We start from the raw sequence: 16986 nt of genomic DNA, 5'->3' as shown, positions 1-16986 counted from the left end.
ACTCATACCAAAAGATTTTTTCATTTGCCTCACTCTTTCCTGAATCTACAGCAAACTGGCATTCAGGATGAGACTCAGAACTGTGCACAATCTTCTGATTGTTTGTATGGTGATATAAAAAGGATAGAATTTTAGTAATAAAAACATTGGTATTCATTAAATGCCTACAGTGTTCGTGTCTTTATGTTTGATAATATCTACCCTTGCCCTTTTCTTTTATGAGGATGTTGTGAGAACTAATTTGATATATATGTATGTATACATATGTACATATATAACATACATGCATATATATGTTGTATGTATACATATATATCAAATATACATATTAATATATATTCATTCATTCATTCATTCATTCATTTATGGGAAGAGAAAGGGTGGGGAGGGGCAGAGAGAATCTTAAGCAGGCTCTGTGTCCAGCCTGGAGCCTGATGCGGGACTGGACCTCACAAGCCTAAGATTATGATCTGAGCTAAAAACAAGAGTTGGATGCTTAACTGAGCCACTCAGGCACCCGGAACTAATTTGATGTTTAAAAAATGTAGGAATCTATTTCTATTACATGGCATGTTTTAAAATACATTGTGTTGTGAGATAATTATGTACTAATGAAAGTACAGTGACACATTTAGAGGTTCATTAGTCAACTCTAGTTGAAGAAAGGGAGGAAGAGAGGAAATTCCTATGCATAGTGATGCCAAACATCAAAATATTTAAAAGCTGCAATAGAAAAAATATTTTCCTCTTCTGAATATTGGAAGTGTTTTTTTTTTTTATGTAAGTGGATGAAGGTTTACTAAAATGATACCAGGAATAGGAATATTTGCTGAAAGAGAGAGTTTTCATTTGAAATAGTGAGTTGGTGAACATTTTTATATATCCCAGAGGGACTCCCTCTCCCCCCAACATTCTTGGTTCCCTACAGAATTGAGACTTATAGTTAAATGAATGTTATAAATCTAGAAAAACAATAGCCAGATTAGTCTATCCTTGAACATGCCAGGGGTCAATTTGGTAAGCAAGAGTTCTTGGAGATGGAGGGGATGATGAAGTAATTTCAGGAAGAAAGAATATTTACTTTCAAGAATGTGCCAATGTTTTTGATTTTTAAAGCTAAATTAAAATGTGAATAATCATCATATGCTTGTGATTAAATGCACTCTCTTCTGCCTCATAAAGTATTGTAGCATTTAATTGATAAACAGATCAAATGAAAACAAGATGAGTGGATGGATTTTACATGGTAATATATATAGTTGTATGCCACTTTGGACTTTACGAAAAACTCCAGCACTTTAGATTTTTAAAAAAAGAAGTTTTACATTAACTATTTCATTTTAATATTAAAGCAAACAAACAAACAAAACCCTCTGAAGTAAGTGAGAAAGGAATTCTCACTATGTGAGAGTCAGTTTTACCCAAAGCCATAGGCCTTCTGAATCAAAGGGTTTGAATTTAAAGCTAGGTCTCTGGACTAACAGTTCCCTGTACTTGGCGCTGTACAGTGTTGCTGCCATGCTACTTTTAATTGATGGGATTACACAGTTAGAGTGTTCACTATATATTCTGGCCCAGAGATTATCCAAGCAAGATAAATACTCATTGGGCCAGAGTACAACCTCATCTTTGGGGAAGGACATCTGGAGAGCAAGATTCTCTCCCTGGTCTGTTGAGAAAGTTTGAGAAAAGCTCAGTTTGAATCAGGCTATCCTAGGTCAAGGTTTGGCATGGGTTGCCCACACCCTCCTGTCTGGCTCCCGTGTTAGGAATTGCCCTCCTTTACTTTTTTGTTGTTAGGGCTTTCGGAACTAAATAGTATTTCCTGTATTCCTAAAAATGCTTTGAGAACTACCCACATTAACTTATGACCAACCAAAGGGTACATCTATCTTGTGTGTTTCAACCTTTTATAACAAAGCAAGTGATCTGATAAATCTATTATGTGTCAGGAAGAGGCAGTAGCTGTTCAAACCTAAAGGATTTCTTTTTGTTTAGATCCCATTTTTAGTATGTATGTGGGAGAGGTTAGCTTGTGGGTTAAGGACGTAATGGTGTTTCAATTTCCCAGTCAGCTCTTCAACTCCCGTCTTTCATTTGTCAAATCTAAGTCTTCACAGGTAGCCTTCTATTCTGTATTGTAGGGAGACTAAGGGGGAAGCAGTGTGCGTTTGCTTAGTGGGAGATTACTTCCTTGAGAACATGGGCTAAAGTTCTTACCTTTTGTTTTCAAACACTGCCTGGCTGAGTACTAAGCATTTTCCATTATTGATAATTGTAATAATAATAATACCACCACCACCAACAAGGAAGCAGGAACATTCCCTTTCACTCAGTTGGCATTTGATATCTTTTGAGCTCTTTTCAGCTTCATTTAGCTCTTCTTATTTTTCCATCTCAGCAAATCTGTTTTGACTTTTTTAAAAACAGTTAAGTCTATGTGTCTGTTTTATGCCAGTACCATGCTGTCTTGGTGATCACAGCTTTGTAGTAAAGTCTGAAATCAGGTAACATGATGCCCCAATTTTGTTTTTCTTTTTCAACATTTCCTTAGCAATTCAGGGTCTCTTCTGATTCCATACAAATTTTAGGATTATTTGCTCCAGCTCTTTGAAAAATACTGGTGGAATTTTGATCGGAATGGCATTAAAAGTATAGATTGCTCTAGGCAGTAATCATTTTAACAATTTTAACATTTAAACATTTTAACAAGAGCATGGAATGGTCTTCCACTTTTTTGTGTTTTCTTCAATTTCTTTCATGCGTGTTCTGTAGTTCGTCGAGTACAGATCCTTTAACCTTTTTGGTTAGGTTTATTCCCAGATATCTTATGGTTCTTGGTGCTATAGTAAATGGAATTGATTCTCTAATTTCCCTTTCTGTATTTTCATTGTTAGTGTATAAGAAAGCAACTTTGTATCCTGCCACATTACTGAATTGCTGTATGAGTTCTGGTAGTTTGGGGGTGGAGTCTTTTGGGTTTCCATATAAAGTATCATGTCATCTGGGAAGAGAGAGAGTTTGACTTCTTCATTGCCAATTTGGATACCTTTTATTTCTCTTTGTTGTCTGATTGCTGTTGAAAGGGGAACCCTCTTACACCAATGGGAATGCAAATTGGTGTAGCCACTTTGGAAAACAGTGTGGAGATTCCTTAAGAAATTAAAAATAGAGCTTCCCTATGACCCTGCAATTGCACTACTGGGTATTTACCCCAAAGATACAGAGGTAGTGAAAAGAAGGGCCATCTGTACCCCAATGTTTATAGCAACAATGGCCACGGTCGCCAAACTGTGGAAAGAACCAAGATGCCCTTCAACGGACAAATGGATAAGGAAGATGTGGTCCATATACACTATGGAGTATTATGCCTCCATCAGAAAGGATGAATATGGGGCACCTGGGTGGCTCAGTGGGTTAAAGCCTCTGCCTTCGGCTCAGGTCATGATCCCAAGGTCCTGGGATAGAACCCCGCGTCGGGCTCTCTGCTTGGCAGGGAGCCTGCTTCCTCCTCTCTCTCTCTCTCTGCCTGCCTCTCTGCCTAGTTGTGATTTCTCTCTGTCAAATAAATAAAATATTAAAAAATAAAAAGGATGAATACCCAACTTTTGTATCAACATGGATGGGACTGGAAGAGATTATGCTGAGTGAAATAAGTCAAGCAGAGAGAGTCATTTATCATATGGTTTTACTTATTTGTGGAGCATAACAAATAACATGGAGGATATGGGGAGATGGAGAGGAGGAGGGAGTTGAGGGAAATTGGAAGGGGAGGTGAATCATGAGAGACTATGGACTCTGAAAAACAACCTGAGGGTTTTGAAGGGTCAGGGGTGGGAGGTCAGGGGAGCTAGGTGGGGGTATTATGGAGGGCACATATTGCATGGAGCACTGGGTGTGGTGCATAAACAATGAATTCTGTTACACTGAAAAGAAATAAATAAAAAATAAATAAAATAAAACAGGTAAGTCAACAAGGTAAGGGCTGGAACACATTGATTCACAGAAACATCCGTGCCTTGGGACTTGAGGACATTGCTCCACAGTATTTATTTGTTAGACTGTGACAGCTAGTGGTGAGGAGTTTTAGAATGTGTCACAGCTGTAGATGTTAAGTATTAGATGTAGCTGTGATTGCTGTCACCTGTTCTGATATACTGTCTGCTACTATAGGCATTAAGAATTTTTTTTCTCTTAACCTGTTATGCCTTTCTGTATTTTTCTGGCCTTCTATAAAATTTTGTAAAGTGATATTTTTGTGAAGTAGATCTCTGCCTCTTGCATGTTAATGAATATATATGTTTAAGATAGTTGACCCTCTGGGAGTATTATCTTAACAAATAAGATTTGAATAAGAATTATTTTTCATATTCATGTAATGGCAATGTATTGCTTGGCACATGATAGGTACTCTGTAAATGTTATTTGTCATGAATTCTTGAACCCAAAAGTTAATTAAATGAAGTTCAATTAATACATTTTTTAAGCCATATACAGTATTAGGTGAGGAAACTAAAAATATTGGTAAGGCAGTTATTGGGCCAGTGAATTCCTCTGCTAACTGGAAATTTCACAGATATAAGCTGTTTTATCATGGGAGACGTTAGTGGTAGCAGTAGAAATATAGAAGTAGTGAAATTGAAGGAGGGAGTTATTCCTGGTAGGGATGGGGAGGGTTTCAAAAGGAGGCTCATTGTCTGGCCATCAGATCTGACCTAGCTATTGAAGATGAGGCAGATAAAAAGGACATTCTTTTTGTTCTGCTTCTCTCAGAATGTATTTGAAAGATAAAATGGGTTTCCTGTCTGACATTAATATCAATGAAACTTTGGAATGTTTGCTTCTTTTATAACCAGGGTTGTTTTTCTCTGGGTCCCATGCTCACTGTTTTTACATGCCTTGTTTTGCAAGAATTGCCTGAGGTTCCATCAATTGAGGAGGAAGTGGAAGAAACAGAGTCTTGGGCGAAGCCTTTGGTCCACCTTTGGCAGACAAAGTCCCCAAACTTTGTGGCTGAACAGGAGTATAATGCAGCCATGGCCAAAATGGAGCCTCACTGTGCCATCTGTGCTCTCCTTATGCCCTACTACAAGGTAATAACGGTGGTGGGGTCACTGCCAGGTTTCTTTACTACTGCACTTTCTGTATGACTGTAGAAACACAGGTGAATCATTGTAAGGTATGTGTGTACATGGAAAGGGAGACATCAGTACTTAAGTAGCTACATGGCCATTATAGAATAGCAAACAGAGTGGTTTTTTTTTTTTTTTTTTTTGAGTGTTACTAGAAAGCCACTTCTCTGGTAGTGCTTTATCATTTTAAAATAAGTGATTCGTTTATTTGTCAGTCTTGGTTCATTTCAGTCAAGGAGCAGTTCCAACCTTTTTCAGAAAGAAACACAGAACTTAAATCTTAACAATATAGAAGTTTTGCAAAGAGGGAACTTGGACTTAGTCTCTGTTTTGTGTTTGAAAATATCGCTCTCAATAATTGTCAACTCTGGGCCCACATTTAAAATGTCTCTCTTTATCTTCCCACGTGGAACATTTGTAAGATACAGCAGGACTCAATACAAACTGAATTGTTCAGTTCACCCTCATCAGCTAGCTCTGCATAGTATTGTCATCAGTATTATTCCATATGTCATCCTGACGGCATTTTAGCTCACTGATGGCCACATTTTCTAACACAAACTCAGACAAAGTGATCTTCAGGAATCTAGTATGGGTGGAACTTTGTGACCTACTTTAAGATACAATATTTTTATAAAGCGTATTGAAGTGAGCATTGTGTTCTGAGTTATAGTCTCAGTAATGGAATCAGAAGTATTTTAAGATTGCTTCTCTTTTAGAGTTCATGTAAAGTAAATGCTTTTTTGTTCAGATATTTCAGGGCATGAAATTGGGTGATATGCCACATTTTCAGCTTTGAAAATAGAGGGAAGTAAACTTAACTCACTTGTCTTTGGTGGGCCCTTGTGACTGAGAAACTATTTTCTGTTTAGTCATTGAATGTCTGTGTTTTCTTGGAAAAATTTAACTTTTTATTGACTCTCATTTGTATATCATAATTTGCCTGTGTATTTCCCCAATAATTAAAAAAATTCTCACTAAACTTATAAGATATAGGGAAACTTTTTAATATAAGATCTCTGGAGATAAGATAGTTCATTAATTAGAGTTTCAATTAAGCACTAAATGTTTTTCATATATTTTGGTAAGGGGTGACAATTTTATTTTGCACGTTATATTTCCTTATTTAGTGACATTTGCCAGATCTTTCTGTCTTGAGGTTTTGAAACTTTGTGGTGAGGCAAAACCTTCAAAAGTTCTCTAAAAATTGTTGCACAGATTAAAACTAGGTCTTTGAAAATACTTCTTCAAGTGTAACCAGATAAAATTTTTCAGTAAATGAAACCAAGTCTGCTAACTTAGTATCAATAAAGAAATAAAAATTCCTCAGAAAAATTGATGTTTTCCCTGAGCTATTTATGTAAGAATGTAGTTTTAGCAGGTTATCAACTTTTTCGTACAAGCAGATGTACAGAATGTCCTCCTGTTTCTACAGCTTAGCTTCTGGATGGGAGCCTGAAGAGGAACATTGATAAAAAGCTAATAGTGGGGCACCTGGGTCACTCAGTGGGTTAAAGCCTCTGCCTTCTGCTCAGGTCATGATCCCAGGGTCCTGGGATCGAGCCCCACATCTGGCTCTCTGCTCCTTGGAGAGCCTGCTTCCTCCTCTCTCTGCCGCCCTGCCTACCTGTGATCTCTCTTTCTCTCTGTCAAATAAATAAATAAAATCTTAAAAAAAAAAAAAAGCTAATAGCTATATCAAGGAAAACAACAGGAAGAACAGAAGCTGGAAGTTAGTGAATGGATCAGCTATTAGTGGATTTGAGTGACCAGAACAAATGATGAACTTTTTTGCATGTTTTTCACTCATGTGGGAATATTGTGTTTTTCAGCCAGATAGCAGCAATGAAGAAAATGATTCTAGATGGGAGACAAAATTAGATGAAGTGGTTGCTCCGGGAGGAAAGACTAAGCCCCTCATTCCAGAGATGTGTTTTATTTATAGTGAAGAAAATATAGAATATTCTCCGCCTAATGCCTTTCTGGAAGAGGATGGAACAAGTCTTCTGATTTCCTGTGCAAAGTGCTGTGTACGGGTTCATGCAAGTAAATGAATCTCTCATTCATCAATCACTGGCTTTTCAGTGCTTCACATAATCTTTGTTTCTCACCCCTTTGTCCCCTGCCAAATCTATTGCATTGAACTATTGGCATTCTTAATGATTAGATCATTCTTTCTCACATTTCTTCTGATAAAAGTATGAGTGAGTATAATAATCCCTTTTTCTATAGTTTTGTACAGTATCAGTGGAGAGCAATTTGTTTTGTTTGTTGTACAGATGTGGGGATATTTTGAGGCTCCTTTCACAAATTTGAATTTTACTTATCTTAAGAGATAGTTTGTAAAAACTTAATTTTAACCTCTGGTATTAATTCATGATTATTTTTCTTTGTACTTTTTAAAGAGACATGACTGTTTTTTCAGTGATTTGGGGAATTATTGTTAAATTTAATTATAGAGTCTAATTTTTATTCTTTGGGAGGGTAAGGAAATCTGTGTTGCCTTCCAAGGGGAGAACAGTCCTTACATTTGTTTTTCCCGGGGACTGAGATGGTCCTGACATGGTCCATACCTGCCATAATTTGGTAATTTCACATCATGGGATACATAGCAAATACATAATGTTTTATTTGCCTGCTATGTAAATCCTCTAAAGTGTGAAAAGGGAGCTATTTTTTACTGCAAGTCTATTTTAAACCATTTTAATATTCCAGATCTTGCCAAATCATATGTCGTGTTAACATAGTTATGTATGGTCTCTGTAGCATGAATGGTTATAATAGAAGCATTATTTTCTATATTTACCCCAGAGAAACACCAGTCTAACATTAGGGTTGAAATAATCTTGGTGTCTATCATTTATTGATTGATTAGATACTGTCAGCTTCCCCAAGATTATGTGTTTGAAATATAGCAACCTTCTTTACTTATATCAATCTGTAACACACACACATATATACAGATTCACCCTCACATTTTTGTAAGTTTATAACAGTCAATGCATCATTTTACAGGAAAACTGGGATTTAATTTTGATTCCTGAATGTACAAGCTATACAATTTAACTGCAGTATTTCATAAACATGTGCTTGAACTAAACATTCCATAGTCTTGGCTAACTGTAATAGGCTTTTCTTTGGTAATTATATTTCTGTTATTTTCTCTTTCATTTAAATGTTATAGAAATTTGATATTAAAAATTACTTCTTTAAATCTTTCAAAGCCCTTTGAAAGGCAGTCAGAGTAACACATGTTTGTTGGTACTGTATAATTGCTGCTTATATTTGCATAATCAGCTATTGCCTTATTTTGAGTCAGGCATGTATTGAATAGACAAATAGAACTGGAGATACCTCTTCATCACTAACGGTGAATTGTGCATCCTCTGTCTCTATCACTGAGATTAAAGCTAATTAAGTATAATTTTTGAAATGTGATTTTAAATAATATTAATTTGTAAAACATGTCAAAGTTTATTTATTATATTATTTTAAAGCTTCCCTAAATTTTCTTTCATGAATTGCAGCTTATTTTGAAATACATTTTGTGTGAGTAAAGGACAAGGCCCAACAAATTAAAAATTTAATTATTTTGCCCATTCAAGTATTATCATATAATTATTGTGAGCATTAGTAATGATTGAGACCCATGTTCTCATGTTTCCTGAGACTGATATCCTTTTACAAGGCATGAGAACCAAAAATATCTTTGAAGACAGCCTTGCTTATGTTTTGTTTTAAGCAGTGAGAATCAAAAATGCTATTATGGCACTGGGTGTGGTGCATAAACAATGAACTTTGGAACACTGGAAAAAAAATAAAATAAAATAAAGTATTTAAAAAATGCTATTATGGTGAGCAGTTGTTCTGATTTTATTTATTCAGTGCTAAAATGTATAATACTACCAAAATGCAAAAGACCTAATTCATGAATCCATACTATTATTTTATAGGTTGCTATGGTATCCCTTCTCACGAGATCTGTGATGGATGGCTATGTGCCCGTTGCAAAAGAAATGCATGGACAGCAGTAAGTGGCCTATTTTAATATCTTTTAAACCTTCTGCTTACTCTGTCCACTGTGAACACATTTAACCTAGCAGTAAGGTAAGGCTGTATGCATGGTTTTGTGTGCACTTACTTCTATACTTATTTTTCTGATCTTCTCTTTTCAAAGCATCCTATTTGATGGCTCTATTCATCAAAGAAATATTAAATAAATTTCTAAGTGTCACTTCTCTACTCAGGTGTCTACAGAGACTGCCAGTTTATCAGAGCAAGTCTAAAATATTCCTTCATTTTCCTGCCTAGGTCTATTTTGTAGTTTTGAAAATAAATATTCTGAGTCACACTCAAGGTGAGAATCCTCCCTGACCCCTGACAAAACCATGTTCATACATAACCTTGCCACTGGTATGAGGTCTTTCCCCACTTATTCATTCATACATTCATACTTCAAGAACCTTTGGGATCTTGCCAGGCATTACTGTGAACTTGGGACAGATTCTTTCAACAACAACAGATACTCTGCTTAGGGAACACAGATTCCTCCTCATCTACCTTGTTTTTTTTTTTTTTTTTTGTTTGTTTGTTTGTTTGTTTGTTTTTAAGATTTTATTTATTTATTTGACAGAGAGAGATCACAAGTAGACAGAGAGGCAGGCAGAGAGAGAGAGAGAAGCAGGCTCGCTGCTGAGCAGAGAGCCAGATTCAGGACTCGATCCCAGGACCCTGAGATCATGACTTGAGCCGAAGGCAGCGGCTTAACCCACTGAGCCACCCAGGCGCCCCCTCATCTACCTTGTTTTTCCTAATGAACCCTGTTGAAACTTTAGCTACATCCAAGCATTAAGTTATAGTAACTCACCATGTCACTATTTAATTATGTGCTACTTTGATATTTCTTAAAAATTCTCTTTCAAGAAGCATCAGATCATTTTTTAAAGTTAGGACCTGTTAGATCTTAACATTGTATCCCTCACTCTTAATCTCAGAGCAGGTATTTCAGTTGTAATTGTAACATTTACTTTGTTTCTCAATGATCTCTAATAACAATAAAATAAATTTCTTTGCAACCAGAGTTAAAATCCTGAGGGGCAATAAAGGGAAAATGCCTTGCATGATAAAAATTTATGTCATGATACAAATGTTTAGCTCTCAGTGTTGAAAGAGACATATGGTGACTGTAAATTAAAGATGTCTGAGAACGTCCTTCTGAATGATTTTTTTGCTGGCTTTCACTTTAGGTACTAAGGGAAAAATGAGGCAAAGTATGGACATTCTTTTTTTTTTTAAATTTATTTATTTTTTCAACATAACAGTATTCATTGTTTTTGCACAACACCCAGTGCTCCATGCAAAACGTGCCCTCCCTATTACCCACCACCTGTTCCCCCAACCTCCCACCCCTGACCCTTCAAAACCCTCAGGTTGTTTTTCAGAGTCCATAGTCTCTTATGGTTCGCCTCCCCTTCCAATTTTTTTTTTTTATAAACATATAATGTATTTTTATCCCCAGGGGTAGAGGTATGCGAGTCACCAGGTTTACACACTTCACAGCACTCACGATAGCACATACCCTCCCCAATGTCCATAACCCCCTCCCCCTTTCCCAAACCCACCTCCCCCCAGCAGCCCCCAGTTTGTTTTGTGAGATTAAGAGTCATTTATGGTTTGTCTCCCTCCCAATCCCATCTTGTTTCATTTATTCTTCTCCTACCCCCCTAACCCCCCATGTTGCTTCTCCATGTCCTCAAATCAGGGAGATCATATGATAGTTGTCTTTCTCTGAATGACTTATTTCACTAAGCATGATACCCTCTAGTTCCATCCACGTCGTCGCAAATGGTAAGATTTCATTTCTTTTGATGGCTGCATAGTATTCCATTGTGTATATATACCACCTCTTCTTTTTTTTTTTTTTTTATATATTTTTTTTAAGATTTTATTTATTTGACAGAGAGAAATTACAAGAGAGGCAGGCAGAGAGAGAGGAAGGGAAGCAGGCTCTCCGCTGAGCAGAGAGCCCGACGCGGGACTCGATCCCAGGACCCTGAGATCATGACCTGAGCCGAAGGCAGCGGCTTAACCCACTGAGCCACCCAGGCGCCCCTACCACCTCTTCTTTATCCATTCATCTGTTGATGGACATCTAGGTTCTTTCCATAGTTTGGCTATTGTAGACATTGCTGCTATAAACATTCGGGTACACGTGCCCCTTCGGATCACTACGTCTGTATCTTTAGGGTAATACCCAGTAGTGCAATTGCTGGGTCATAGGGTAGTTCTATTTTCAACATTTTGAGGAACCTCCATGCTGTTTTCCAGAGTGGTTGCACCAGCTTGCATTCCCACCAACAGTGGAGGAGGGTTCCCCTTTCTCCACATCCTCGCCAGCATCTGTCATTTCCTGACTTGTTAATTTTAGCCATTCTGACTGGTGTGAGGTGATATCTCATTGTGGTTTTGATTTGTATTTCCCTGATGCCGAGTGACGTGGAGCACTTTTTCATGTGTCTGTTGGCCATCTGGATGTCTTCTTTGCAGAAATGTCTGTTCATGTCCTCTGCCCATTTCTTGATTGGATCGTTTGTTCTTTGGGTGTTGAGTTTGCTGAGTTCCTTATAGATTTTGGATACTAGCCCTTTATCTGATATGTCGTTTGCAAATATCTTCTCCCATTCTGTCTGTTGTCTTTTGGTTTTGTTAACTGTTTCCTTTGCTGTGCAAAAGCTTTTGATCTTGATGAAATCCCAATAGTTCATTTTTGCCCTTGCTTCCCTTGCCTTTGTCGTTGTTCCTAGGAAGATGTTGCTGCGGCTGAGGTTGAAAGGTTGCTGCCTGCATTCTCCTCAAGGATTTTGATGGATTCCTTTCTCACATTGAGGTCCTTCATCCATTTTGAGTCTGTTTTCGTGTGTGGTGTAAGGAAGTGGTCCAATTTCATTTTTATGCATGTGGCTGTCCAATTTTCCCAGCACCATTTATTGAAGAGGCTGTCTTTTTTCCATTGGACATTCCTTCCTGCTTTGTCGAAGATTAGTTGACCATAGAGTTGAGAGTCTATTTCTGGGCTCTCTATTCTGTTCCACTGATCTATGTGTCTGTTTTTGTGCCAGTACCATGCTGTCTTGATGATGACAGCTTTGTAATAGAGCTTGAAGTCCGGAATTGTGATGACACCAACTTTGGCTTTCTTTTTCAATATTCCTTTGACTATTCGAGGTCTTTCCTGGTTCCATATAAATTTGAGGATTATTTGTTCCATTTCTTTGAAAAAAATGGATGGTATTTTGATAGGGATTGCATTAAATGTGTAGATTGCTTTAGGTAGCATAGACATTTTCACAATATTTATTCTTCCAATCCAGGAGCATGGAACATTTTTCCATTTCTTTGTGTTTTCCTCAATTTCTTTCATGAGTACTTTATAATTTTCTGCGTATAGATTCTTAGCCTCTTTGGTTAGGTTTATTCCTAGGTATCTTATAGTTTTGGGTGCAATTGTAAATGGGATTGACTCCTTAATTTCTCTTTCTTCTGTCTTGTTGTTGGTGTACAGAAATGCAACTGATTTCTGTGCATTGATTTTATATCCTGACACTTTACTGAATTCCTGGACAAGTTCTAGCAGTTTTGGAGTGGAGTCTTTTGGGTTTTCCACATATAGTATCATATCATCTGCGAAGAGTGATAGTTTGACTTCTTCTTTACCAATTTGGATGCCTTTAATTTCTTTTTGTTGTCTGATTGCTGAGCCTAGGACTTCTAGTACTATGTTGAATAGCAGTGGTGATAATGGACATCCCTGCCGTGTTCCTGACCTTAGCGGAAAAGCTTTCAGTGTTTCTCCATTGAGAATGATATTTGCGGTGGGTTTTTCATAGATGGCTTTGATAATATTGAGGTATGTGCCCTCTATCCCTACACTTTGAAGAGTTTTGATCAGGAAGGGATGCTGTACTTTGTCAAATGCTTTTTCAGCATCTATTGAGAGTATCATATGGTTCTTGTTCTTTCTTTTATGAATGTGTTGTATCACATTGATTGATTTGCGGATGTTGAACCAACCCTGCAGCCCTGGAATAAATCCCACTTGATCGTGGTGAATAATCCTTTTAATGTACTGTTGAATCCTATTGGCTAGTATTTTGGCGAGAATTTTTGCATCTGTGTTCATCAAGGATATTGGTCTGTAGTTCTCTTTTTTGGTGGGATCCTTGTCTGGTTTTGGGATCAAGGTGATGCTGGCCTCATAAAATGAGTTTGGAAGTTTTCCTTCCATTTCTATTTTTTGGAACAGTTTCAGGAGAATAGGAATGAGTTCTTCTTTCAATGTTTGGTAGAATTCCCCTGGGAAGCCGTCTGGCCCTGGGCTTTTGTTTGTTTGGAGATTTTTGATGACTGTTTCAATCTCCTTACTGGTTATGGGCCTGTTCAGGTTTTCTATTTCTTCCTGGTTCAGTTGTGGTAGTTTATATGTCTCTAGGAATGCATCCATTTCTTCCAGATTGTCAAATTTGTTGGCGTAGAGTTGCTCATAGTATGTTCTTATAATTGTCTGTATTTCTTTGGTGTTAGTTGTGATCTCTCCTCTTTCATTCATGATTTTATTTATTTGGGTCCTTTCTCTTTTCTTTTTGATGAGTCTGGCCAGGGGTTTATCAATCTTATTGATTCTTTCAAAGAACCAGCTCCTAGTTTCATTGATTTTTTCTATTGTTTTTTCGGTTTCTATTTCATTGATTTCTGCTCTGATCTTTATGATTTCTCTTCTCCTGCTGGGTTTAGGGTTTCTTTCTTGTTCTTTCTCCAGTTCCTTTACGTGTAGGGTTAGGTTGTGTACTTGAGACCTTTCTTGTTTCTTGAGAAAGGCTTGTACCGCTATATATTTTCCTCTCAGGACTGCCTTTGCTGTGTCCCACGGATTTTGAACCATTGTGTTTTCGTTATCATTTGTTTCCATGAATTTTTTCAGTTCTTCTTTAATTTTCTGGTTGACCCATTCATTCTTTAGAAGGATGCTGTTTAGTCTCCATGTATTTGGGTTCTTTCCAGCTTTCCTCTTGTGATTGAGTTCTAGCTTCAGAGCATTGTGGTCTGAAAATATGCAGGGAATGAGCCTAATCTTTTGATACCGGTTGAGACCTGATTGTGACCCAGGATGTGATCTATTCTGGAGAAGGTTCCATGTGCACTAGAGAAGAATGTGTATTCTGTTGCTTTGGGATGAAATGTTCTGAATATATCTGTGATGTCCATCTGGTCCAGTGTGTCATTTAAGGCCTTTATTTCCTTGTTGATCTTTTGCTTGGATGATCTGTCCATTTCAGTGAGGGGAGTGTTCAAGTCCCCTACTATTATTGTATGATTATTGATGTGTTTCTTTGATTTTGTTATTAATTGGTTGATATAGTTGGCTGCTCCCACGTTAGGGGCATAGATATTTAAAATTGTTAGATCTTCTTGTTGGACAGACCCTTTGAGTAGGATATAGTGTCCTTCCTCATCTCTTATTATAGTCTTTGGCTTAAAATCTAATTGATCTGATATAAGGATTGCCACCCCAGCTTTCTTCTGATGCCCATTAGCATGGTACATTGTTTTCCACCCCCTCACTTTAAATCTGGAGGTGTCTTTGCGTCTAAAATGAGTTTCTTGTAGGCAACATACTGATGGGTTTTGTTTTTTTATCCATTTTGATACCCTGTGTCTTTTGATTGGGCCATTTAGCCTGTTAACATTCAGGGTAACTATTGAGAGATATGAATTTAGTGCCATTATTAGTCTGTAAGGTGACTGTTACTGTATATTGTCTCTGTACCTTTCTGATCTACTACTTTTAGGCTCTCTCTTTGCTTAGAGGACCCCTTTCAATATTTCCTGGAGAGCTGGTTTGGTGTTTGCAAATTCTTTCAGTTTTTGTTTGTCCTGGAAGATTTTGATCTCTCCTTCTATTTTCAATGATAGCCTAGCTGGATAGAGTATTCTTGGCTGCATGTTTTTCTCATTTAGTGCTCTGAATATATCATGCCAGCTCTTCCTGGCCTGCCAGGTCTCTGTGGATAAGTCTGCTGCCAATCTAATATTTTTACCATTGTATGTTACAGACTTCTTTTCCCAGGCTGCTTTCAGGATTTTCTCTTTGTCACTAAGACTTGTAAATTTTACTATTAGGTGATGGGGTGTGGACCTATTCTTGTTGACTTTGAGGGGGGTTCTCTGCATCTCCTGGATTTTGATGCTTGTTCCCTTTGCCATATTAGGGAAGTTCTCTCCAATAATTCCCTCCAATAGACCTTCTGCTCCCCTCTCTGTTTCTTCTTCTTCTGGAATCCCAATTATTCTAATGTTGTTTCGTCTTATGGTGTCACTTACCTCTCGAATTCTCCCCTCGTGGTCCAATAGCTGTTTGTCCCTCTTTTGTTCGGCTTCTTTATTCTCTGTCATTTGGTCTTCTATATCACTAATTCTTTCTTCTGCCTCATTGATCCTAGCAGTGAGAGCCTCCATTTTTTATTGCACCTCATTAATAGCTTTTTTGATTTCAACTTGGTTAGATTTTAGTTCTTTAATTTCTCCAGAAAGGGCTTTAATATCTCCAGAGAGGGTTTCTCTAATATCTTCCATGCCTTTTTCGAGCCCGGCTAGAACGTTCAGAATCGTCATTCTGAACTCTTGATCTGACATATTACCAATGTCTGTGTTGATTAGGTCCCTAGCCTTCAGTACTGTCTCTTGTTCTTTGGTTTGTGGTGATTTTTTCCGCCTTGTCATTTTGTCCAGATAAGAGGATATGAAGGAGCAAAGAAAATACTAAAAGGGTGGCAAAGACCCCAGAAAAATGCGCTGTAACCAAATGTGAAGAGACCCTAAATTGTGGGGGGGAGGGAAGGGGATAAAAAGAGGTTCAGAAAAAAAAAAAGAAAAAAATTTAAAAAATAAAACAAATAAAGAAAAAATATAAAAAAGAAAGAAAAAATATATATATTTAGATAAACTAGTCAAAAAACGTTAAAAAAGAAAAGGGTAAAAGTTTTAAATAATTTAGCAGAAGAAGAAAAAAGAAAAAAAATTGAAAAAAGAAAAAAAAATTGAAGTAGCTGCAAGACTAAGGAATCATGGGGAGAAAGCCATGAGTTCCATGCTTTGCTTTCTCCTCCTCTGGAATTCTGCTGCTGTCTTAGGAATTGAACCTGCTTTCCTTGATAGATGAACTTTGTCCTGGCTGGATATTTTGTTGATCTTCTGGGGGAGGGGCCTGTTATAGTGACTCTCAAGTGTCTTTGCCCGAGGCGGGATTGCACCGCCCTTACCGGGGGCCGGACTAAGTAATCCGCTCGAGTTCGCTTTTGGGAGCTTCTGTTCCCTGAACGCTTTCCGTAGAGTTCCGGAGGACGGGAATGAAAATGGCGGCCTCCGAGTCTCCGGCCCGGAGGAGCCGAGAGCCTGGGGCCCCACTCCTCAGTGCACCCCCAGAGGACAGCACCCAATCACTCCCATATCCCCAGCCTCTAGCCACGCTCCGAGCTCACCCAGCCCGCAACCAGTTCAAGGTAACCCCGAGCTGAGAGTTCAGTCCTCGGCTCTGTCTCTGTAGCCGGCTTCTCCGTTCTAATACCTGCGAGCTCTGCGACACTCCGACACCCCCGATCCATCTGTAACCCTGCGGGACTTGGGGCCACGCTGACCCCGCGTGGGCTTCACCCTGGTTTAGCCTCTGGAGCAATGTCCCTCAGTGGAACAGACTTTTAAAAGTCCTGATTTTGTGCTCCGTTGCTCCGCTGCTTGCCGGGAGCCGGCCCCTCCCCCCGCGGTCTATCTTCCCGTCGTTTTAGATTCACTTCTCCGCCAG

The 16986-nt window shown here is 38.1% G+C and overlaps 1 protein-coding gene across 7 annotated transcripts in view; it reads left to right on the top strand.

Moving 5' to 3' along the window:
- Window positions 1–16986, top strand: part of KDM4C (lysine demethylase 4C) — a 510176-nt gene that overhangs the window by 336997 nt on the left and 156193 nt on the right. For all 7 annotated transcript variants that reach the window (XM_046023271.1, XM_046023269.1, XM_046023272.1 and 4 more), the window contains 3 exons: window positions 4912–5093; window positions 6965–7178; window positions 9086–9162. In XM_046023271.1, coding sequence (XP_045879227.1) covers window positions 4912–5093; window positions 6965–7178; window positions 9086–9162 — 473 coding nt within the window. The remainder of the gene's footprint in view (window positions 1–4911; window positions 5094–6964; window positions 7179–9085; window positions 9163–16986) is intronic.

Source organism: Meles meles, chromosome 11 (genome assembly GCF_922984935.1).
Source record: "Meles meles chromosome 11, mMelMel3.1 paternal haplotype, whole genome shotgun sequence".
Classification (NCBI taxonomy): Eukaryota; Metazoa; Chordata; class Mammalia; order Carnivora; family Mustelidae; genus Meles; species Meles meles.
The sequence above is the reverse complement of the archived record's forward strand: the minus strand, read 5'-3'. Positions and strand labels throughout refer to the sequence as shown.